This window comes from Mirounga leonina, unplaced genomic scaffold (genome assembly GCF_011800145.1).
Source record: "Mirounga leonina isolate KUSES-001 unplaced genomic scaffold, KU_Mleo_1.0 Mir_204, whole genome shotgun sequence".
Lineage (NCBI taxonomy): Eukaryota > Metazoa > Chordata > Mammalia > Carnivora > Phocidae > Mirounga > Mirounga leonina.
The window spans coordinates 7375055-7400736 of record NW_023270513.1 but is presented as its reverse complement, the minus strand read 5'-3'; the positions used below and the strand labels follow the sequence as shown (position 1 = coordinate 7400736).

At 35.4% G+C, this 25682-nt stretch overlaps 1 protein-coding gene across 6 annotated transcripts in view; it reads left to right on the top strand.

Moving 5' to 3' along the window:
* The window catches only part of ATRX (ATRX chromatin remodeler), a 309544-nt gene that overhangs the window by 77277 nt on the left and 206585 nt on the right, over positions 1–25682 (top strand). For 2 of the 6 annotated variants that reach the window (XM_035028787.1, XM_035028784.1), the window contains 7 exons: positions 8135–8190; positions 9305–9357; positions 10332–10456; positions 13126–13239; positions 19353–19459; positions 21298–21365; positions 21667–24752. In XM_035028787.1, coding sequence (XP_034884678.1) covers positions 8135–8190; positions 9305–9357; positions 10332–10456; positions 13126–13239; positions 19353–19459; positions 21298–21365; positions 21667–24752 — 3609 coding nt within the window. Of the gene's footprint in view, positions 1–8134; positions 8191–9304; positions 9358–10331; positions 10457–13125; positions 13240–19349; positions 19460–21297; positions 21366–21666; positions 24753–25682 lie in introns of all 6 variants that reach the window. The other 4 variants (XM_035028786.1, XM_035028783.1, XM_035028789.1 and 1 more) reach the window with 3 other exon arrangements.

Below are 25682 nucleotides of genomic sequence, written 5' to 3'. Positions count from 1 at the left end.
TATCTGTATACTAATCTTGCACATATTTTGTTAGATTTTTACATAAGTATTTCAGGTATTTGGGGTGCTATTTTAAATTCTGTTGTTATTTGTAATTTAGATTTTATTTGTTCATTGCAGGTATGTAGGAATTTTATTCTCTTTTTATGTTGTCCTTGAATCCTGTGAACTTGCTGTAGGGAGGGTTTTTGTTTGTTTTATTTTTTTTTTGCCTTGTAGATTCCTTGGAATTTTCTACATAATCTTGTCTGAAAATAGGGACAGTTTTTTTTTTTTTTATTTTTTTAAAGATTTTATTTATTTGACAGAGGCACAGTGAGAGAGGGAACACAAGCAGGGGGAGTGGGAGAGGGAGAAGCAGGCTTCCCGCGGAGCAGGGAGCCCAATGTGGAGCTCGATCCCAGGACCCTGGGACCATGACCTGAGCCGAAGGCAGATGCTTAACGACTGAGCCACCCAGGCGCCCCTGAAAATAGGGACAGTTTTATTTCTTTGTTTCGTCTGTGTGCATTTTAATTCTGTTTCTTGCGTCATTATGCTGGGTAGGGGTTTTTGTATTTTCCATTATTATCTTGAAGAAGAATGGTGATGGCAGACATTCGCTTGGTGTTTATGATCTTGGTGGTAAAGCATTCAGTCTTTCACCATTAAGTATGATGGTTTCTGTATAAATGGTTTTTGTAAATACTCTACCAAGTTGAGGATATTTCTCTCTATTCCTAATTTTTTGACAGGTTTTTTTTTTTTTTAAAGATTTTATTTATTTGACAGAGAGAGATAGCGAGAGCAGGAACACAAGCAGGGGGAGTGGGAGAGGGAGGAGACTCCCCTCCGGGCAGGGAGCCCGATGTGGGACTCGATCCCAGGACCCTGGGATCATGACCTGAGCCGAAGGCAGGCGCTTAACGACTGAGCCACCCAGGCGCCCCTTTTTGACAGTTTTTTACAGTGACATTTATATTCAGATAATTATAGATTCACATGCAGTTGTAACAACTAATAGAGAGGTCTTACATACACTTTGTCTATTTTTCCCATAATGGAAACATTTTCTAAAACTATAATATATTATTATAGTCAGGTTATTGATATCCACTGATCTAGTTCAAATTTCCTAGATTTTCCTTGTACTTGTGTGGGTTTATTGAGTTTTATACAATTTTATTATTTGGGTTGATTCATATCTCCACCCTTATAGTCATATATCCATCCTCACAGTTTACTCATCCTGCCCTTTCATAATCATGCTTACTTCCTTAGCCTGACTCCTACCCAGGCCTAACAACCTGGCAATCACTAATCTATCCTCCATTTCTAAAATTCTGTCATTTTAAACATGTTACATAAATGGAATCGTATGAATGCATGTATTGGGGATTTGGTTTTTTCACTTAGCATAATTCCCTAGAGATTCATCTGAGTTTTAGCATATACCAGTAGTTATTTCCTTTTTAATTGCAGTGTAGTAGTGTTCCATGGTATGGGTATACCACAGTTTGTTTAACCATTCACCTGTTAAGGGACATCTGGGCTGATTCCATATTTGAGCTATTACAAATACAACTGCTGATGAACATTTGTGTGAACTACGTTTTCATTTCTCTGGGATAAATGCCTGGGAGTGCAGTTGGTGGGTCATATGATGGTTGCTTGTTTATTTTAAGATACTCCTAAATTGTAAACTGAGTTCCAGAGGGGCCACACCATTTTATATTCCCAAAGCAATGTATGAGTGACTCAGTTTCTCTGCATCTACACCAGCATTTGGTGTTACCACTATTTCCTTTTTAATTTTATGTATTCTGATAGATACTTAGTGATATCTTGTGGTTTTAATTGGCATTTCCCTAATGACTAATAGTAACACTTTTAACATTGTTTTTTTTTTTTTTTTAAAGATTTTATTTATTTATTTGAGAGAGAGAGAATGAGAGACAGAGAGCATGAGAGGGAGGAGGGTCAGAGGGAGAAGCAGACTCCCTGCCAAGCAGGGAGCCCGATGCGGGACTCGATCCCGGGACTCCAGGATCATGACCTGAGCCGAAGGCAGTCGCTTAACCAACTGAGCCACCCAGGCGCCCCACTTTTAACATTGTAATTGGGATATAATTTGTATAGCATAAAATTCACTCATTTAAAGTATACAATTTAGTAGTTTTTGTATTTCACAGATATGTGTAACCATCACCATAGTTAATTTTATAACCTTTTTATCACGTCAAAAGAAACATTCCCACCCCCTTACTAATCTACCAAGCAGCCTCACTAATCTACTTTCTTGGCTTTATGGATTTCTGTATTTTGGACTTTTCTTACGAGTGGCATTGTATAATATGTGGTCCTGTGTGACTGGCTTCTTTCACTTAGTGTAATGTGTTCAAGGTTTATCTGTGTTGTAGCATGTTTTAATACTTCATTCCTTTTTATGGCCAAATAACATTCTTTTTTTTTTTATTTAAAATTATTTATAAAGTGAAGAAACGATAAGACTCATAAACAACTGAAGGGAGAGTTGAGTATACATTTGTGTTGAGAGAGAACAAATCCGAAAATTAAACAGGAGAAACGGGGGTGGGGGTGGGGGGGTGCTCAGGCCCAGCTAGAGCCCCGAGGCAGGTGGGAGGACTGGAAGAACAGCAGCGGGAGATCAGCGTGCACCAAGCCTTTTCAGGTGCCTTTTCAGATGCCCTCTAGACTGAGGGCCCACTGCCTCCCTCCCAAAGATTTGCTACTGTCCTCCACCTTGCACTCAGAGCACCACTCATCCTCAAGACTGTTCTAGACTCTGAGTGTGAATACACACACAAGTATTTGCACACACTTCACGTGTGTCTTAAGTATTTCTTTACAAAGGGCAGTGTTATTTTTTTTTATTATTATTTTTTTTTATTCTTATGTTAATCCCCATACATTACATCATTAGTTCTAGATGAAGTGTTCCATGATTCATTGTTTGTGCATAGCACCCAGTGCTCCATGCAGAACGTACCCTCCTCAATACCCACCACCAGGCTAACCCATCCTCCCACCCCCCTCCCCTCCAGAACCCTCAGTTTGTTTTTCAGAGTCCATCGTCTCTCATGGTTCGTCCACCCCTCCGATTTCCCCCGCTTCATTCTTCCCCTCCCGCTACCTTCTTCTTCTTCTTTTTTTTTTCTTAACATATATTGCATTATTTGTTTCAGAGGTACAGATCTGAGATTCAGCAGTCTTGTACAATTCACAGCGCTTACCAGAGCACATACCCTCCCCAGTGTCTATCACCCAGTCACCCCATCCCTCCCACCCCACCCCCCACTCCAACAACACTCAGTTTGTTTCCTGCGATTAAGAATTCCTCATATCAGTGAGATCATATGATACATGTCTTTCTCTGTTTGACTTATTTCACTCAACATAATACCCTCCAGTTCCATCCACGTCGTTGCAAATGGCAAGATCTCATTCCTTTTGATGGCTGCATAATATTAAATAACATTCTTTTATATGACATTTGATCTGTTCATGGATACTTGTCTTGTTTATACTTTTTGGCTATTAATAATTCTGCTATAAACATTTGTGAACAAGTTTGTGTATGGCAGTGTATTTTCATTTTTCTTGGGTATACACTTAGGAGTAGAATTGCTAGGTTATATGGTAACTATGTTAAATCCTTTGAGGCAGTGCCAAAATGTTTTCCAAAGTGGCTGCACCCTTTTACATTCCTACCAGCAGTGTATGAGGATTCTGATTTCTCTGCATCCATGCCAACAATTATTATCTGACTTTTTGATTTTAGCCTTCGTAGTGCATGTGAAGTAGTGTCTCATTTTGGATTTGATTTTCATTTACCTAATGGCTAATGATACTGAGCATCTTTTTATGTGCTTGTTGGTAATTTGTATGTATTTTCCTTGGAGAATTGTCTATTCAGACCCTTTGCCCAATTTTTAATTGGGTTTTTGTTTTTGTTATTGATTTTTAGCATTCTTTATATCTTCTGAACTTTTTATTATGATAAAATTTATCATTAACCATTTTTAAGTGTGCAGTTCTCTGGCATTAAGTACATTCACATGGTTGTGCAAACATCACTACCACCTATCTCCAGAACTTTTCATCTTCAAATGAAACTCCGCACCCATTAAGGACTAACTTTCCAATCCTCTCTTCCCTAGCCTCTGGCAACCACCATTCTACATTCTGTCTCTATAATCTTGACTATTTTAGGATCCTCATATAAGTGGGAGGGCTAATACAGTTTTTGTCCTCTTGTGTCTGGCTTATTTTACTTAGCATAATGCCTTCAAGGTTCATCAGTGTTGTGGCATGTATCAAAATGTCCTTCCTTTTTAAGGCTGAGTAGCATTCCATTGTGTGTATATGGCATATTTAGTCATTTGTCTGTTAGTGGGAACTTGGATCAGATATATGATTTGCAAATATTTTCTCCCATTTTGTTGGTTGTCTTTCATCTTCTTGATGGTGTCCTTTGAAGCACAAAAGCTTTTAATTTTGATAAAGTATAGTTAGTCTAATTTTCTTTTTATTGCTCATGTTTTTGGTGTCATATCTAAGAATTCATAGTACTAAATCTGAGGTCACAACGATTTACCCCTATATTTTCTTCTAAGAGTTTTATAGTTTTAACTCTTTAGGTCTTTGGTGCATTTGGAATTCTTTTGTGTGTGGTGTGAGGCTCCAAGTTCACTTTTTGCATGTGGATACATAGTTATGTTAACATCATTTGTTGAAAAGACTATTTCCCCACTGAATGGTCTTGGCATCCTTATTGAAAATCAATTGGGGGGGGTTGGGAAGAAAACCAGTCAACCGCAGATAGGTGGTTTTATTTCTGGACTTTCAGTCTTTTTTTGACTCATCTATATGTCTATCCTTCTGTCAGTGCTACACTATGTTAATTATAATTGTTTTATAGTAAGTTTTGAAATTGTGAAGTGTGAATCTTCCTATTTTGTTCTTTATTTTGAAGGCTATTTTGGCTATTCCTGTTTAATTCTATACAAATTTTAGAATGAGCTTGTCAGTTTCTAGAAAAAAGTCAGCTGGGATTCTGACAGGGATTGCATTGTATTGGTAGATCAGTTTGGGGACTATTGCCATCTTACTGTTGGATTGTTTTCTTTATTTTCAGGTCATTCATTACAAGTGAATAGAAATACAATTGATTTTTGTATATTGTTCTTGTATTTTTCAATCTTTCTGTACTCTTTTACTAGTTCTAATAGTTTTGTGGTGGATTCCATAGATTTTCTATATATAAGATAATGTCATCTCCAAAGAGAGATAGTTTTACTTCTTTCTTTTCAATCTTGATGCCTTTTATTTCTTTCTCTTGATTACTTGCTCTGGCTAGAATCTTCATTACAATACTGAATAGAAGTGGCAAGAGTGGATTTCCTTTCTTGTTTCTGATCTTAGGAAAGCATTCAGTCTTTCACCATTTAGTATAATGTTAACCTGTGGGTATTTTGTAGATAGTTGAGGATATTCCATTTTTTTAGGGTCTTTTAAAATAGATTTTACTTTTTAGAGCTGTTTTATTTAATTGTTTTCCTAAGATTTTATTTATTTATTTAAGAGAGAGAATGAGAGAGCGAGAGAGAGAGAGAGAGAGAGAGAGAAAGAGAATGCATGAACCAGGGGCAGGGCAGAGAATCAGACTTCCTGCTGAGAAGGGAGCCCAATGCGGGACTTGATCCCAGGACTCTGGGATCATGACTTGAGCCGAAGGCAGACGGTTAACCAAGTGAGCCACCCAGGCACCCTGGAGCAGTTTTAGGTTCACAGTGTTTATAAGCATCTGTGTGCAGGTTTTTGAGTGGATTTAGTTTTCATCTTATTTGGATAATTATCAAGGAGTGTGATTGCTGGATCATATGGTAAGAGGATCGTTAATTTTGTAAGAAACTGCCCAGGGGCGCCTGGGTGGCTCAGTCATTAAGCGTCTACCTTCGGCTCAGGTCATGATCCCAGGGTCCTGGGATCGAGCCCCTCATTGGGCTCCCTGCTCAGCAGGAAGCCTGCTTCTCCCTCTCCCACTCTCCCTGCTTGTGTTCTCTCTCTCACTGTCTCTCTCTCTCTGTCAAAAAATAAATAAAATCTTAAAAAAAAAAAAGAAAGAAACTGCCCAAATGTCTTCCAAAGTGGTTGTACCGTTTTCCATTCCCAACAGCAATTGAATGAGACTTCTTTCTGTTGCTTCACATCTTCACCAGCATTTGGTGGTGTCAGTGTTCTGCATTTATCCATTGATTGCGTAGTATTATCTGATTGTTTTAATTTCCAGTTGTATCATGACATATGATGTGGAGCATTTTTTCATATGCTTATTTGTCACCTGTGTATCTTTGGTAAGATATTTTCAGATCTTTTGCCCATTTTTTTCTTTTTTTTAATTTAATTTTTATTTTTTTAAGGATCTTATTTATTTGATGGAGAGAGACACAGTGAGAGAGGGAACACAAGCAGGGGGAGTGGGAGAAGGAGAAGCAGGCTTCCCACCAAGCAGGGAACCTGACATGGGGCTCAATCCCAGGACCCTGGGACCTTGACCTGAGCCAAAGGCAGAGCCTTAATGACTGAACCACCTAGGCGCCCCTTTTTACCCATTTCTAATCATGTTGTTTATTATTATTGAGTTATTTGTATCTTTTATTTTTATTATTATTATTTTTAAATATTTTATTTATTTATTTGACAGAGAGAGCACAAGTAGGGGAGCAGCAGGCAGAGGGAGAAGGAGAAGCAGTCTCCTCATGCAGGGTTTGATCCCAGGACTCTGGGACCATGACCTGAGCCGAAGGCAGATGTTTAAGTGACTGAGCCACCCAGGTGCCCCCTTTGTATCTTTTAGATAATAGTCCTTTATCAGATAGGTCTTTAGGCAGATATTTTCTCCCAGTCTGTGGGAGAAAGACTTGTCTTCTGTTGAAGTTTGCTAGTATTTTGTTGAGGAGTATTCTGTCTATATTTGTGATAGTGTTCTGTAGATTTCTCATTTTTTGGTACCTTTACTGGTTTTGGTATGATACTGGTCTCATAAACATTAATTAGGAAGTATCCCTACTTTTTATATTGGAAGAGTTTGTGAAGACGTTTTTGAATGTGTGGTACATTTCAGTGGTGAAGCCTTCTAGACCTTTGCTTTTTTTTTTGTGGGTAGTTTTTTGATTACTAATTCAGTCTCTTCAGTTATAGGTCTATCACATTGTATATATTTTTTTTAGCCAGTTTTGTTAGTTTTGTGTGTGTTTAGGAATTTGTCCATATTTTGTTATCTAATATTTTGGCATACAGTTGTTCATAGTATTCCTTTATAATCTGTTTATTTCTTTAAGGTAGGTAGTAATGTCCCCTTCTTAATTTCTGATTCTGGTAATTTGAGTTTTGCTCTTTTTTTCTTGGTCAGTCTAGCTTAAGGTTGGTCAATTTCATTCATCTTTCCAAAGAACTTTTGGTTTCAGTGATTTTTCTTTATTTTTCTATTCTGTTTCATTAAATTTAGCTCTAATCTTTATTTTTTCTTTCCCTCTGCTTTCTTTAGGTTTAGTTTGCTGTTATTTTTCCAGTGTCTTAGGTGAAGGGAAATAAAATTTATTAATAGTATGATTGTATTGTTAGTAAAAGATGGAGGTTAAATTTTCTTTTAGGAGAAAATACCTTAGAAAATTGCAGTAGGAAATGTTTTGATACCAAAATGCTATTTTTAGAAACTTAGTGCTTTTATTTATTTTTATTTATTTATTTTTAAGGATTTTATTTGTCAGAGAGCACAAGCACGGGGGAGTGGCAGGCAGAGGGAGAAGCAGGCTTCTCGCTGAGCAAGGAGCCCGATGCTGGACTCGTTCTCAGGACCCTGGGATCATGACCTGAGCTGAAGGCAGATGCTTAACCGACTGAGCCACCCAGGCATCCCTAGAAACTTAGTGCTTTTGAAGAAGGGGTTAGTGTGTCAAGGGAGTGATTCTAGTGAGAAAATTCTTCTAGGAATATTTTAATGTGAGTAATGTATTACCAGTACTGTTGTACTTCATAGACTGAAAAATGGGTTCATGGAGTTGTAGTTTTGGTGTTCTGTCTGATAATGCTTTGAAGAGATAGATAAAGTTTTTATTTCTTCTCTTTTAAGAAAAAGTCAGTGGTTCTGGAAATAACTCAGATATGATGGAAAACAGCAAGGAAGAGGTAAGACTAATTTGAAGCATTTAAAAGATACTTATTAATTGCTAATAACCAACTAGAGTATATGTTATCAGATTGCTTCTGTTTTTTTTTTTTTTTTAAGATTTATTTATTTATTTTAGAGCAAGCATAGTGGGGAGGGGCAGAGGGAGAGAGAAACTCAAGCAGACTCCACACTAAGCATGGAACCCAACACGGGGCTTGATCTCATGACCCTGAAATCATGACCTGAGCTGAAACCAGGAGTTGGACACTCAACCGACTGCGCCACCCAGGCACCCCAGATTGCTTCTCTTTAATACATGCATGTGTTTAAGTTTACTGTTACATATTATGATACTTCATTTTGGGTAGTTGTTTATTTTTAGAAGGTGTTCATTGTTTTTATTACTGTGTGGTTCACTTTAGCAATATACCTAAAGCCAGACAACTGAAGGTTTGCTAACAGATAGGTAGTTGAACATTATTATATTGCAATAGTAGTGCTCAAGGTGGTTGTTATGGGCATGACTCCATGGTTCTGACATCTCTCAAAACTGGATATTTAGAGTATCTTAAGCATTATTATAGGAACCCATCCTGATATCCTTCACTCATGATACCCAAGCCTATGCTATAGTTTTGGGATTCTTTCCATCTAGTATAGAAATTTCAATCCAAAAAATATATTGATTATATTGGCAAAATGAGGATAAATTTAGTATCTCAAAGCAAATTGTAGAAGGTACTTTGTGCCATATGTTAGGATAGAGAAAATGACACATTTTTTAGATCCTCAAAACTCCCTACATCCACTGGGATCTGATTACTTCTGTACCTTTGTTTCGTCTTTGTTGACTTGGGTCAAGATCATGATAGAGTAGTGCATCCTCACCTACACCACACAATTCAGTAGAAATAATTTAATTAAAAAAAAAACAGGAAATTAATCTTAAATCAAGGAAGCCTGAGAATAAATGCAAATTAGTTTTTGAAGTTCCTTTTAAAAAATATTTTAGACATAAAAGTAATATCCCATTATTTTACTGTATCAGAGATCTTGGTATAGGGAAATAGTTAATTTTAGGGATGTTCCTTGAAAGTTGTATTCACTTTTTTGTTTATTTCTCACATTTAGGGAGCTAGCTCTTCAGAAAAATCCAGATCATCAGGATCATCACGATCAAAAAGGTTGGTTGATATTGAAGGGAAAACATTTTCAGATTATTTTCTTTTTCTAAGAATAATAATCTTTTCTAAACTTCAGGCACCCTTGTTCTAAGTGAATAAACTGTTTTATACAAACATACACATTAAAAACTGGACAGTATAGTATAATGAATTCTCTTATATCCATCAATTAATTTCAACAATTATTGAATTTTACTGGAATTTTCCAAGAAGGATTTATTATGCCTTAGTGGCCCTTGCAATATATAGATCATTTCTTTTAGATCATATATGTGCTCAAAAAAAGGACAGAAGGAAAATGAAATGAATGCCTCATGAAGCAATACAGGTTTTTTAGGATTATATCAAATTGTCCAGAATGATGGGGAGGGGTAGCCGTTATACTTATGAGGAAGTTATAATGAGATCAAAAAGTGGTAAAAATACTTTTCTGTGTTAAATTGTCAAAACAAATTGTACATACAAGGACTGAAACTACTTCTAATCATACTGTAAGGCGTAATAGAGAGTATAGATTTTATTAGAAGTTTGCAGTTATTGGGCATTTGTGTGTGTGTGTGTTAAGAAGGCTGCACGCCCAACATGGGGCTTGAACTCACAGCCTGAGATCAAGAGTCAGATGCTTTATCGACTGAGCCAGCCAGGTGCCCTGGGCATTTGTTGTTTCTTACCAGTGGGAATGTCTCTTAATAAACACAGTTTATTTTAACTTATTCTCTAAAGTGGTGATTCTTAAAGAGGAGATCCCTTTATGATCCGCCCCCGGTAGCTTTTTCAGAGTGAACATATCCTGGTCCTACCCCAGACCTACTGAATCATAATTTTCAGTAATACGGTACAGAGATGTGTGCTTTCGTAGGTGAATCTGATGTGTATCTCTGGTTAAGAGCCACCGTTCAATCTAAACATGTTCTTTGGTTATTATTCCAATTGTCAGAAATGTCCATAATTCTATGGACTTAATTCTTTCATAGGAAACCTTCAATTGTAACAAAGTATGTTGAATCTGATGATGAAAAACCTTTGGATGAAACTGTAAATGAAGATGCTTCTAATGAAAATTCAGAAAATGATATTACTATGCAAAGCTTGCCAAAAGGTAATGTGTATTAATTTTTCATATGAAGTTAAAGTTGAAATGTATTTTTAAATGTCATTATAAAATTGGAACTTGATTACTGTTAGCTGTGTGTAAAGGCACAAAACTAGCATTATAATAGTGGTTGTCTGGAAATGTATTAGAATGGTAATGAAAATGTGTGTTACTGAGGTTGAAAACAGAATATTTGCAGTCAGCTTTGAAAAAGAACAAAACCTATTTTCTCTTTCTATTGGGTTTTAGAAAAGGGATTTTAGTTTGTAAATTGTATTTGAATGTGGAAGTTAGTTTAAACGTTTATATGAAGTTTTGGTTCAGCAAATTTAAACATGCTTGCTTTATAGGAAAACATATGAATATTCTTAAAACTTTAAAAAACATTTAAAAATCTGGTTAATCTTACTGCATTCTTAAGTTCTCTAAGACTAAAAGCTGAAGTTAATTATCAAAGATAGATTTAGATGTATTTCTTGTAATTATCTCTTTAAAACGCCTTGTCACATGCCTTTCAACTGTTGCAGTTCTAACCTTAAAACCTCATTAATTAGATTGGGGGAGAAAAGCCAAATGAAAATCTTGGACATTTCATAGTCCAAGTCTGAGAGCAGTATGATTATATGATAAGAGTAATGACAAAGGTCTTGGTAATTTCATGGTGTTTCAGAGTCAAGAGTTTAGATTTTTTCTTTATTAATAATATGTGGAAGTATCTTAGCAGATTTTTCAAATTTATCCTCACAGATCATTTATAGCAGTGTTTACTAAACTTTGTTCTCTGTCTACATTTATATTTTTGTGAAACATTTTTTGATTATGGAAGTTTAAAAAAATGGTGGGAAGGAGCCTAAGACATTGCTTGACTAGGACAAATTAGGAGTTACAGTAGGTGAAATATGAAATGAGGAAAAGGAATGAATGAGAGAAAGCAGAAAGAAGGAAAATTGATGGGCCTACCATTTACTTGGCTTTGCAAATCATCTGTGACTATTTTATGTAATGGTTGGTGGCCGAGGGCAGAAACAACTCCTGAGGGAGTGTGAGTCCCATAGGCAGTGACTCACTTTAGATTGTAACATTCTCAGTGGTTGTCACTGGGAGTCCTTATGATGGTCACTGGGTGAGCTAAGAAATAGGAATTCAAATCTTTCTTTTAATGATACTGTGGAAAAAAGTTAGTATGGGATGTTTCTAACCTGAATTAATCATAATTCTCTCCCACCAAACCAAAAATAGACCCATTTCATAAGGTAGAATTTGGGTGATGATGATTATTATTATAATACTATATTGAGTATATATAGGTACCAGACTCTTACAGAACTAACTCATTTAATCCTCAAACCAATACTGTAAGGTAGTTACTGTTTCTACTTGTAGAAATAAAGGAACAAATTCAGAGCTCGAGGAACTTCTTCAGGCTTTAAATTGAGAAACTTAGGTCTGCTTGAACCCAAAGCTAGTGAGTGCTTTCTCCACTCTACTGCTTTCCTTCCATTTAGAGAAGAATCTTCAGAAATAATTTTGTTTTTTCATTAATTATAAATCTTGAGCTTTTTTCAAATGCTTTGGCTTCTCTGAGGGTATATATGTGAAATGGTTGCTGTAAACAAAGTTTTTTTTGTGTGTAGATTATTTAAATTTGCCAGTTTGTAAAAACTCAATCCTCTATGCCTGCTTTCCCCTCCTTTTTTTTCAGAGACTCAGAAATACATATAACTAGATGCTATACTTTGCCAAAATCTGCTTGCTGAATAACATAGGCCCATGTTTCAGGGAGACCGTCCCTGACAACTTACCAGGTTTTACTTTCTTAAATGTTGCCAATAATGCCCAATTACTAAGCCCAGCAACATAGGTAAATGTGAGACCTGGGACCCTTTTTACTATGCTCCTGCTTTATTTGCTCTTGAGAGATTATAATGAAAACTTAAATTAACAACCTGTCTTCTCAGTTCACATGTTCTTTAAGAAAGTACATTCTTTCTAAAATATTTCCATAGAGACCAATAATCGATCTCATTCTACAGTTTATTGTTAGAGCAGTTGAACTTAAATATCTTAAGGGAATCTTCTGTTTTAAGACTCTTTAAGGACTTTTCAGGGTGCTAAATGTTTGACACACTAGTTGGGAAATGCCTCAGAATAGGTATAGCAGTAATAGCAGAATTAACTTCTCACATTGCCTCCCACTGTCCTCCCCCAAAACAATATAAAAAAACCTTACAAATTTTTTCTGAGTTTGTGATTTGGATTATGAGAAGAATAGGATGTCTTCTTAAAATTTTCCTTCTGGTCCTTCTATTTTATAAACTTTATTCGAGCTTAGCATGGGTGTTTATACTCAAAACAGTTTTTGTGATAGGCAGTATAAAAATTCAGAACTGGGCTGAGGCTTTCTACTTTATTCACACATTTCTGTTATAATCAGTTCGTAATACCCGCACCCTACTTTTATTAATTATATTCCAACAAGTAATCTTACTGCTGACACCTGGCCCTTTTACTATTTCCCTGTTTTATTTACTCTTGAAGAGGTCCTTATACAAGTATTGAAAGCTTGAAAGAAACAAAATTATGTACCAGCAATGTTGGCTTTATCTGAACTGAAGTCTTGTACTTCATTTGCACATTTAATATGTGTAATGGTTTTTTAAATGAAATCATTCTAGGTACAGTGATTGTACAACCAGAGCCAGTGCTGAATGAAGACAAAGATGATTTTAAAGGGCCTGAATTTAGAAGCAGAAGTAAAATGAAAACTGAAAATCTCAAAAAACGCGGAGGTAAATACAAGTGAAAATGAAAACATGAGTTTAAATTGCTGTTTATGACCATATTGGAAAATCTGATGTGCTTATTAAAAATACCTCCACTTTTCTGCCCATTGTTTATTAAAAGCACTACTTAAAAATAACTTCTGTTTCTCTCTGAGCTCTGAAGCAGAAAAGGTTAAACATTTATCAAAATACCTTTGCCTTCAGTGGCTATAAAGTTATTTCAAGAAGCTTAGCATTCCCTTCTTGAATATTAGTTCTGTAATGCCTATATGCCAAAATACCATGTGTTCCCTCTCACCCCGAAAGAATTTCAGATTTGGACAAAACCTTGCCTGTGGCCTTGGGTAACTTTATATATATATAATGTATTGTATCACAGAGTTACCTGTGCCTTAGTATTATTTGGGGTGCTTGTTAAAAATGCAAGTCCCTTAACTCCACTAACAAATTAGAATTTCTGGGGATGATGTCAAGAATGAGCCCCATTTTGTTCTTTTGTATATTAAAGTTGGAGATCTACTGCTGTAAGGATAATAATGTAGAGATGAGTAGGAAGGAGAAGGGAGCTAGAGCTAGTAACCTTCCTTCCACCTGTCTGAGCCGTCTCTTCCTTTGTCTGTCTACCCCCACTTATACACACACCATGTTGGCTAATCATCTGTAAAAAGTTAGCATAAGGAGGATTCATTTAGAAATTTATGACAATGGAGTATGTTTCCCATTTGCTTGTGTGTGATTTTTAAATAGTGCCTGTATATTTTTTGGGCAGATTTACAGAGCCATAATCCATGACCATAAAGGGAACGAATCTCTAAAAAATAGAACAAGACACCAAATATCCAAGTAGAAGTGTGATGGAAGCATGTCTGTTTAATATTTATGTTACTTGTGAAATTATAGCATAGTACTTAATATTGATGAAATTTGTGCCGATTTTTATTTCAGTGCTATATGATTATCTTGATGGAATTAGTAAAATATATCTGTATTTGTTATATATATTTTCGGATTAAATAACTCATTAGGTTGTTGGAGAAAATCAAAGAAATGCTGTTTAGTCTGTTGTCCACAAGGGGGTGATCTGCTCCTTTCAAGCATACGGAAGATTTATGGAGAATGTAGTTCATAGTGGGGTAACTGCCATTGCAGCAACAGAGCTCACCAAAGCTGAATAGTTTTCTTAAAACAAGAGAATCAGCAAGTAGAAGGTGACCGTAGGGATCAGTAGCAAGAGTCTGGAGAACAGATAACTAAGTGTACTGCATTGTATCAAAATTAATATCTAAATGGTGTCTTTGGGGAGGGACTCTGGTGCAGTCAGTGTCTAGAATGTGTATAAGGGCCAAAAGGAGAATGAAAAAGAACTACAGTTGTTGGGGAATGTGTTCTTAGTGCCACTTCACTATGCTGCTGGTATTTGGTCTGAGCTGATATATTTGGAACATTTTATTGAGTGTTCTGTGTAAGAATGTTTATATTATGCTTAATGAAATATGTATGTTTATAGCCATATAATAGCACCTAAATCTCTCATGGTAATTTTTGTCTTAATGATTTGCTACATCTTTAAACTGTCAGAAATCACACAGGAAATTTAACTGTTTACTTATATATGCATGTATGAATAAACTAGTGATCTGAGGTACTGAATTGCTAGTTAATAATCAAACTTCCTGGGAAAGTTAGTTCTATAATTGAAGCCTAGTTTAGGAAACTATCAAGAAGGTAAACTGTGTATAAAGTAATCTTACATTGATTTGAAACAAAATTAAAGATACCACCATTTCAGGAGCCACTTTAAAAAACACCATAGCCTATTGACAACCTTTTCCCCAGTTTGTTAGAAAGTATACTTTACACCTAATTTTTCTATCTGGCACAATAATTTTATTTTAAATTCCAGTATAGTTAGCATACTGTGTTAATATTAGTTTTAAGTGTACAATATAGTGATTCAACAATTCCATACATCACACAGTGCTTATCATGACAAGTGTACTTCTTAATCTCCATTGCTTGTTTTACCCATCCCCATACCCACCTCCCCTCTGGTAACCATCAGTTTTGTTCGCTATAGTTAAGAGTCTGTTTCTTGGTTTATCTCTGTCTCTTTTTTTCTTTTGCTTGTTTTTTTGTCCCTTAAATTCCACATATGAGTGAAATTACATGGTATTTGTTTTTCTCTGACTTATTTTCCTTAGCATTATACTCTGTAGTTCTAGTCGTGTCGTTGCAAATGGCGAGATTTCATTCTTTTTTATGGCTGAATAATATTCCATTGTGTATATATACCATATCTTCTTTATCCATTCATCTATCAATGGATACTTGGGCTGTTTACATAATTTGGCTATTGTAAATAATGCTTCTATAAATATGTGCATGTGTCCCTTTGAATTAGTGTTTTTGTATTTTGGGGATAAATACCCAGTAGTACAATTACTGGATCCTAGGATAGTTCTATTTTTAACTTTTTGAGGAACTTCCATATTATTTTCCAGAGTGGCTGCACCAGTTGACATTCCCACCAACAGTGCAAGAGGGTTCCTTTTTCTCCACATCTTTGTCAATACTTGTTTTTCTTGTGTTTTTGATTTTAGCCTAATTCTGACAGGTGTGAGGTGATATCTCATTGTATTTATAATTTGCATTTCCCTGATAATGAGTGATGTTGAGCATCTTTTCATGTGTCTGTTGGCCACTTGGATGTCTTCTATGGAGAAATGTCTGCCCATTTTTTAATTGGATTATTCATTTTTTGGGTGTTGGGTTTTATAAGTTCGTTATATATTTTGAATACAACCCTTTATCAGATGTCATTTGCAAATATCTTCTCCCATTCTGTAGGTTACCTTTTAGTTTTGTTGATTGTTTCCTTCACTGTGCAGAAGCCTTTTATTTTGATGTAGTCCCAAGAGTTTATTTTTCTTTTATTTCCCTTGCCTCAAGAGACATATCTAGAAAAGTGTTGTGATGGCTGATGTCAGGGACATTACTGCCTGTGCTTTCTTCTAGGATTTTTTAAAAATTTAAATTCAGTTAACCAACATATAGTACACCCTTAGCTTTTGATGTAATGTTCTGTGATTCATTAGTTGTGTTTAACACCCAGTTAGGATTTTTTTTTATTAAAGGTTTTATTTATAAGTAATCTCTACACCCAGCATGGGGCTCAACCTCACAACCTTGAGATTGTGAGTTGCATGTTCCACTGATGGAGCCAACCAGGTGTCCCTCTTCTAAGATTTTTATAGTTTCAGGTCTCACATTTAGGGGTCTAATCCATTTTGAGTTTTATTTTTGTGTGTGGTGAAAGAAAGTGGTCTAGTTTCATTCTTTTGCATGTAGCTATCAAGTTTTCCCAACACCGTTTGTTGAAGAGACTGTCTTTTTCCCACTGGATAGTCTTTTCTTGCTTTGTCAAAGGTTGACCATATAATTATGGGCTTATTTCTGGGTTTTCTATTCTGTTCCATTGATGTGTATGTCTATTTTTGTACCAGTACCATACTGTTTTGATTACTACAGCTTTGCAAATAATTTAAGTCTGGAATTGTAATACCTTCAGCTTTGCTTTTCATTTTCAAGGTTGCTTTCGCTATTTGGGGTCTTTTGTAGTTCCATGCAAATTTTAGGATTGTTTGTTCTAGCTCTGTGAAAAATGCTATACCATGGTATTTTGATAGGGATTGCATTAAATGTGTAGATTGCCTTGAGTAATTTTAGACATTTTAACAATATTTGTTCTTCCAATCCATTAGCATGGAATGTCTCCATTTCTTTGTGTCATCTTCAGTTTTTATCGTTAATGTTTCACAGAAATTTGTTCTTTTTAAATCTATTAAAATGTGTTGAACTCAGAAATGAAAATGCTTCTTTTCCATTTATACACTGTATTATGATCATTAAGATATTTCATAGCTAAAAATAAAAATGTAAAGGATATACATGTAGAAACAAGTACATAAAGTAATATTTCACCATTATTCAGTATTGGCTTTACATCTCACTTAAATAAAATAATTGGTTCAGTTTTACTCCTCCATTTCCTCCTCCTCCCACCCCTCTAATGATTATTTTGAAGTTTCTGTGCATGTGTGTGTGTATTATTTTCATATATGTTTTTATATTTTTCCTATACATGTTTTTTCATAAAGCATTTATTTTTCACTTAAAATATATAAAGTGGTATCCTGTGTATATCCTTTTGCAACATTTCACATTCAGCATTGCTTTTGAAGTGTGTCCATCTCAGTGAATGTACATCTAGTTTTTTATTTTCCACTGCTCTATAGAATTTTGTTATATGAATAAACCACTGTCCATTTCCCAAATGGAAGTTATTTCCAAGTTTTTGTTTTCAGAGTTTTCTGATTTCCTACTTAGTGCTGCAATGAATATCGTATATACGATTCTTTGTGCACATGTGGGAGAAATTCTCCAAAGGATCACCTAGTTTTGTTTAATTTTTTTTAAGATTTATTTTATTTATTTATTAGAGAGCACAAGAGGGGGTACGGTCAGAGGGAGAAGCAGACTCCCTGCCAAGCAGGGAGCCTGATACGGGACTTGATTCCGGGACTCTGGGATCATGACCTGAGCTAAAGGCAGTCGCTTAACCAACTGAGCCACGCAGGTGCCCTAGTTTTGTTTAATTTTTGAGTGATATATGTGCAAAAGCATATAGAAGATGCTTAATATTTATTATGTTAACATTGGATGAGCATTCATATTCTAGCTTTTATTAGTATATCTTAATGCAATCATTATTTGAAATGAAGCACACCGTGTATTTGTTTCTGTTAAATACAGAATATATGAGTACTTGAGATCAATCACGAATGTAGGACAGTATGATATAAAATATTAGCAACTTATATAGTGAGTCTTCAAATTCTCTACATTGTCTGGAAAAGTATGATGGCACCCTTAAAATTGGGTTAAACTTTTTTAACTTCTGTGAATAAGAATATTTGTGATAATATTTGGGTTCATGGTGATTTGGATCTATAAAGAGTAAGAAAAAAACAAAATAGAAAATTGAGAGGTGGGAAATGTGTGTATTGTTTTGTCTTTATTTAGAGATATAGTTTATTCTTTTAGTTATCTCCTTTTTATTTGTGAATGCAGGCATTTTCATTGGCCTGTTTGGAATCATAATCTGTCATCTTATATCAAGATCTTGGTTGCACATCGGAATCATCTGTAAAACTAAAAAAAAAATGTCTAGGAGATTCTCATTCAGTGGTTTAGGGGTGGGAATGGCAGCCTCTGATTTTAAAAAGTTTCTTCAGATGATTCTGATGTCAGCTCAGATTGTAAAGCACTGCTGTAAGCAGAACTAAGGATGAGATTGAGGCAGCAGAGGTTTCCTTTTTGTTGCATTGGGTTATCTTCAGCCTGTTTTCCTGCAAACACTGTGGAGTGGGGCTCTTCCTTCCCCCTCCTCCGAGTCATTCTCAGGTTTTGCTGCCAAGATAGATAGATATACCTGCAAGTCTTATTTGTCCTTAATTGGAAATAGTAGTGCTGATATGGAGTAGATAGTGAAATAGAAGACAGGTTAATGGGGATTATGGATAGTATTGAAGTAAATCTGAGGTAAGAAATTGGTAATTTAAAATTATCAGGTTTTCACATACTATATTGGAAGAGTCTGTGCAGACATTTTCATTTTGAGGATAAAAAATTAATGGCGTTCCTAACTTTTAAGTATAAGGATGCAAAAGACTGTTCCACATATGTCACTTGCTTCCCCATTCTTTAAGAACTGATAATTTATTTGCAAACAATAGCAAAATGAAAACGAGCTCTTGACCCCTATTTTTAGAACTTCTCTTATGGAGTCTCTTCATGTTTTATCCAGTTGTTGTGAGAAATAGGGTTTGCATCTGTAAAAGGAAACAGATTAGGATTTGTAGTTCTGGCATTTGCCAAGGTTGTCATGTTTTTAGTAAGTCCATAAAATTGTTAGCCTTTTGTGTCCAAAATGTCACTTTTCTAAGAATTATGAAGTATTTAATTTATAATATGAAAATTGTAAAATGCTGACTAAAGTAAATATCTTTTCTTACGTGTGTGTGTATGTCTGAATAATGGTCACTCCTTTCTCCTAGAAGATGGGCTTCATGGGATTGTGAGCTGCACAGCTTGTGGACAACAGGTCAATCATTTTCAAAAAGATTCCATTTACAGACATCCTTCACTGCAAGTACTTATTTGTAAGGTATGTAATGGTCTTTTTATAATTCATTCTAGAAATATTTAAATGTTTACTGTGTGTTAGACATTTGGTTTACAGTGTCAGACTTTTGGTGCATAGTGATGAAGAAGATGGACGTGGTCTCTTGTCTTTGGAGGGCTTATATTGTAACGGGGAGGACAGCTATTAAAAAAAGGCCAGTAAGTGCCATGATAGGGGAAGTACTGTGTACTGTGGGAACACACAGGAAGCCTGTGTACTTTGGAGTTAGGTAGGGGGGCTTTATAATGGAGATGATATAAGCTGGTATCTGAGCTATAAATAGGAATTAGCCTGGTGAAGTGGGATTGGCTCAGCATATTCTAAGCAGAGGCAACATGGTATTCAGAGGCTGGTAAGTGAAGCAGAGCATGGTGTGTTGGCAAATCTGAAGAGTTTACATGTGTGCAGATGTATATGTTTTATAACCTTCCATCTTATGTATTCTAATTACCCAAATCTAAACTCTCCACGTGGGGCAGGGTTTTGACATTAAGTTGGTGATGATAGAATTAAAAATGCTTTATATGTGTTGAAGATAGTTTTAACAGTCTGTGTATACTCTTTTATTAGTAATACCTTGGAGTTAATTTTAAATATAATATCAAGGTTATGATTTCCCTAACTCATTAATGCTAAGATTAATTCTGGGTTAGTTTGTTCCCCAACAAAATGCCTCCTTGAAGTGCAGGGGCAGACTAGATTTTCCTCAGAGTTCCACTTCTAGGCCTTTTTTTTTTTTAAGATTTTATTTATTTATTTGAGAGAGAGAGCACAATCGAGGAGGAGGATCAGAGGGAGGAAGAGGGAGAGGCAGACTCCCCACTGAGCAGAGAGCCAGATGTGGGGCTTGATCCCAGGACCCTGAGATCACGACCTGAGCTGAAAGTAGACGCTTAACTGACTGAGACACCCAGGTGCCCCTTTAGGTCTTTTATTGTGTGAGTTTTTGATACAGATCTACTTAAGTGGACTAAATTTACTTTTTCTTTTAGCAATTTGTGTCCCTTCATTCCTTGAATTCAGTTCAACCGGGAGCCTATTTAGGGGGACATGTTGTAGCTTCTAGTTTTAAAATGGGATAGCTGAATTTCATATTGCTGGATTTGTAATGTGCATTTCCTTTCTCTTTTCTAATATATGTAATTGGTTTTTTTCAAGGGCTGGCCTGTTGAGCCTAGCCCATTTTGGTAATCAGTACTTTTCATCACTGGGCATAAAACCTTCCCTTTCTCCAGGCTTAATGAAAATGAATTTAGAGTCATTCAGACTTGGATTTGAATACCTACTTTACCTGTTACCTAATTGTATGGCTTGAGGAGATTTACTTACGTATTAGCCTTTTCTCTCAAATTGGATGTAATACTTCCTATCTTGCATAATGTTTTGAGATTTAAAGAGAATGTAGCTTAATGTAGGATAATGTTGCTTAGCTGTACACATAGCAGCTGTTTATATATGAAGGCTATTAAATACATTAAGTAGCAGCATCATCTAATACATCTTTATGTAGAGATTTAGTAGCTCATTGTATGAAATTAGAAACTTGCTTTACCAAAATCTTTTATAAACTTTATATAAGGAATAGTGGTACTTGATGATAGGAAAATCTATTTCAAGGAATTAATTTATTGAGGTATTTCTATGTCTGGAAAATACTAGTATTGGGTAGTGCAGTGGTTTTGCTTTGATTCTGTAAAACACACACAACACACACACATTCCCTTTACTTTTTTTTAATGACTTAAAAATAAACTTTTTGTCCTTGATGAATGTTATCCATTTTGAATATAAAATTTCCCCTTCCCCTTTTCTTTTAATAGAATTGCTTTAAATATTACATGAGTGATGATATTAGCCGTGACTCTGATGGAATGGATGAACAATGTAGGTAGGTAATAAATCAAGATGAACTAACATTCTGTATTGTCTACTTTTTTGGGGGAAATTCTTACATAGTATGTTATTAGATCCATTTTTTTTTTGTAGTATCATCATTGATCTCTTTAATGGAAGGTTACCCTTTTCCATAAAACCTTAGGTTTATGTCTGTTTTAAGTTTCTAGTAAAGAATAAGCAGATGACCCAAATTATTAAAATTCCTGGCAGGAAAATTTAAATTGCTTTAATAATGAAAAAATTTAGAGTGAGTTTCATTTTGTAATAATATTTTCATCTTTTAATAATTTCAGGTGGTGTGCAGAAGGTGGGAACTTGATTTGTTGTGACTTTTGCCATAATGCCTTCTGCAAGAAATGCATTCTGCGCAACCTTGGTCGAAAGGAGCTCTCTACGATAATGGATGAAAACAACCAGTGGTATTGCTACATTTGTCATCCAGAACCTTTGTTGGACTTGGTCACTGCATGTAATAGTGTATTTGAAAATTTAGAACAGTTGTTGCAACAAAATAAGAAGAAGATAAAAGTTGACAATGAAAAGAGTAATAAAGTATATGACCATACACCCAGATTTTCTCCAAAGAAAAATATTTCCAATTGTAATGGAGAAGAAAAGAAATTAGATGATTCATGTTCTGGTTCGGTAACCTACTCTTATTCAGCACTAATTGTGCCCAAAGAGATGATTAAGAAGGCAAAAAAACTGATTGAGACCACAACTAACATGAACTCCAGTTATGTTAAGTTTTTGAAGCAGGCAGCAGATAATTCAGAAACCAGTTCTGCTACAAAGTTACGCCAGCTTAAGGCTTTTAAATCTGTGTTAGCTGATATCAAGAAAGCTCATCTTGCATTAGAAGAAGATTTGAATTCAGAGATTCAAGCTTTGGATGCTGTAAACAAAGAGAAAAATACCAAAGAGCATAAGGTCATAGATGCTAAGTCTGAAACAAAAGTACGAAAAGGAGAAAAACCCTGTGCTTTAGAAAGAAAAGATATTTCAAAATCAGAAGCTAAACTGGCAAGAAAGCAGCTGGATAGTGAGCACATGGATCAGAGTATTACAGTACAGGAACAAAGAGCAAATAAAAGTGCCAGTGGTGAACATAAGAAATCTGATAAAAAAGAAGAACCTCAATATGAACCTGCTAACACTTCTGAAGATTTAGACATGGATATTGTTTCTGTTCCTTCCTCAGTTCCAGAAGACATTTTTGAGAATCTTGAGACAGCTATGGAAGTTCAGAGTTCAGTAGATAATCAGGGAGATGGCAATAGTGGAACTGAGCAAGAACTGGAGAGTTCTTCTGTAAAATTAAATATTACTTCAAAAGACAACAGAGGAGGTATTAAGTCAAAAACTACAGCTAAAGTAACAAAAGAATTATATGTTAAACTTACCCCTGTTTCCCTTTCTAATTCTCCAATTAAAGGTGCTGATTGTCAGGAAGTACCACAAGATAAAGATGGCTATAAAAGCTCTGGTCTGAACCCCAAGCCAGAGAACTGTGGACTTGGACAGGAAAAGAATGATAATGAGCATTTGTTTGAAAGTGAAGTTCCATTACTTTCAGAAGAATCTGATCTTCGAAGATCTCCACGTGTAAAGACTACTCCCTTGAGGCGACAGACAGAAACCAATCCTGCAACATCTAATTCAGATGAAGAAAGTAATGAAACAGTTAAGGAGAAACAAAAAGTATCAGTTCCAATGAGAAAAAAGGATAAACGGAATTCTTCTGACAGTGCTATAGATAATCCTAAACCTAATAAATTGCCTAAATCTAAGCAGTCAGAGATTGTGGATCAGAATTCAGATTCTGATGAAATGTTAGCAATCCTCAAAGAGGTGTCCAGGATGAATCACAGTTCTTCTTCAGATACTGATATTAATGAAACTCATACAAATCATGAGAAGACTTTATATGATTTAAAGACTCAAACAGGGAAAGATGATAAAGGAAAAAGGAAACGAAAAAGTTCTACTTCTGGCTCAGATTATGATATTAAAAAAGGCAAATCAGCTAAAAGGTCTATAATTTCTAAAAAGAAACGACAAAACCAGTCTGAGTCTTCCAATTATGACTCAGAATTAGAAAAAGAGATAAAGAGCATGAGTAAAATTGGGGCTGCCAGAACAACCAAAAAAAGAGTTCCAAATAAAGAAGATTATGATTCTTCTGAAGATGAAAAACACAGAAAAAAAGGAATGGATAATCAAGGGCAGAAAAATTTGAAGACTGCACAAGAAGGGTCATCTGATGATGCTGAAAGGAAACAAGAGAGAGAGAATTTCTCTTCAGCAGAAGGCACAGTCGATAAAGACAGGACCAACATGGACTTAAGAGATCGAATCTCTAAGAAGCAGCAGTCAGGTGTTTCTTCTGATGGTGCTGATAAGCTGCCTTCAGGGAAAGAGGAGAGTTTTAATTCTCCAGAAGACAAAAAGGTTGCTGAAACTAAAGAAAAGAGTAAGCATTTGAAAACCAAATCATGTAAGAAAGTACAGACTGGCTTATCTGACATTGCTGAGAATTTCCCAAAGAGAGAGCAGAGTGATGAATCCTCTGAAGATGATAAAAAGCAGAGCAAAAAGGGAACTGAAGTAAAAGAAAAGAAAACTACAGACTTGAAGAAAAATATAATTAAGATGGAACAACAGTATGAATCATCATCTGATAGCACTGAGAAATTACCTGAGGGAGAAGAGATTTCTCGTTTTCCTAAAGGCATAAAACAAAATAAGAATGACACAACTTACGGAGAAAAGAAAAGTAAAAAAATAAAAGATAAAACTTCTAAAAAGAAGGATGACGTGTCCGATAATGCTGAGAAATTACAGGGAAAAAGAGATAGTTGTGATTCTTCAGAAGATAAAAGGAGTAAGAATGGGGCATCCAGTAGAGTGAAGAAAAGATGCAACTTGCCTGAAAAGAGTTCAAGGAAGAGACAAGATTGTTCATCATCTGATACTGAGAAATATTCCATGAAAGAAGACGGTTGTGATTCTTCTGACAAGAGACTGAAAAGAATAGAACTGAGGGAAAGAAGAAATTTAAATTCAAAGAGAAATACCAAGGAAGTACATAGTGGCTCATCATCTTCTGATGGTGAGGAAAGTTCTGAAGACAATAAAAAGCTGAAGAAACAGAGAACTTCAGCTAAAAAGAAGACAGTCAGTGTCAAGGAGAAAATGAGAAACTCCCTAAGAACAAGCACTAAAAGGAAGCAAGCTGACATTACATCGTCATCTTCTTCTGATATAGGAGATGATGATCAGAATTCTGTAGGCGAGGGGAGCAGTGATGAGCAGAAAATTAAGCCTGTGACCGAAAATTTAGTGCTGTCTTCACATACTGGATTTTGCCAATCTTCAGGTAAGCAAAAATAAATAAATTCATAATTTATGCTTTTACCCTCTTGAATAACTACATTGTTTAATTTTCCCTGAAGCCAATCAAATGCAAGGTTACTGTTTAGGAAAAGGCTCTTCAAAATTTAAAGATTTACTAAAAAGCCTTCATTTATTTTTATGCCATCATTGGAAGGTGTTTCACTATCATTAGTATTCTGTATCAGATATACCAGGTTTGTTGGATAGATAACAGAATTTCTTTACCAATGTTTAGTGCTTTTTCTGGAGTAATAAACCGTAGTTTATGAAGGAAAATAAGACCTGTGCCAGTAGTTCAGTAGGTATATATTCACGTAATGGAGATGTGTGCTTGGTGCTAGTATAACATAGTGTGTGGGAGTTTAAACTGCCTTGCCATGCATATGACTTTTTATGTAATCAGTGTGGGGCTCGAACTCACAACCCCAAGATCAAGAGTTGCATGTTCTTCCAACTGAGCCAGCCAGGCATCCCTGCATATGACTTTTTAAATTGGACAGATTAACTTTGTGTCCAGTGAAATTCTCTGAAAACTTTAAATTTACATCATTAAACCCACTGCTGATGCTTGTCAATTTTTTCTAATCACATGAACAGATGTTTCTGTCTATAATAATAACAAAATAAAAGAAAAATCCAAAAAGTAGATGAATTACCTTACCCTGAGGAGATAGAGAACTAGGACAATTAGTGGGTCAGTGATGCCCCCCAAAAGAGTTATAAAAATAATTTTTATCACTGTTGTAGTTCTTAAAAATCAGTTGTATAATACATGTGCATATGTCACTTGCATTGTCTTTTTTAAGTTAGTAAACCTGTCAGTTAACCAGGGACATGTTAAACTTACTCATTCATATATTCATTCATTCATTCATTCTAAAAATTTATTTATATCCAACTCCAGCTTGCTTGC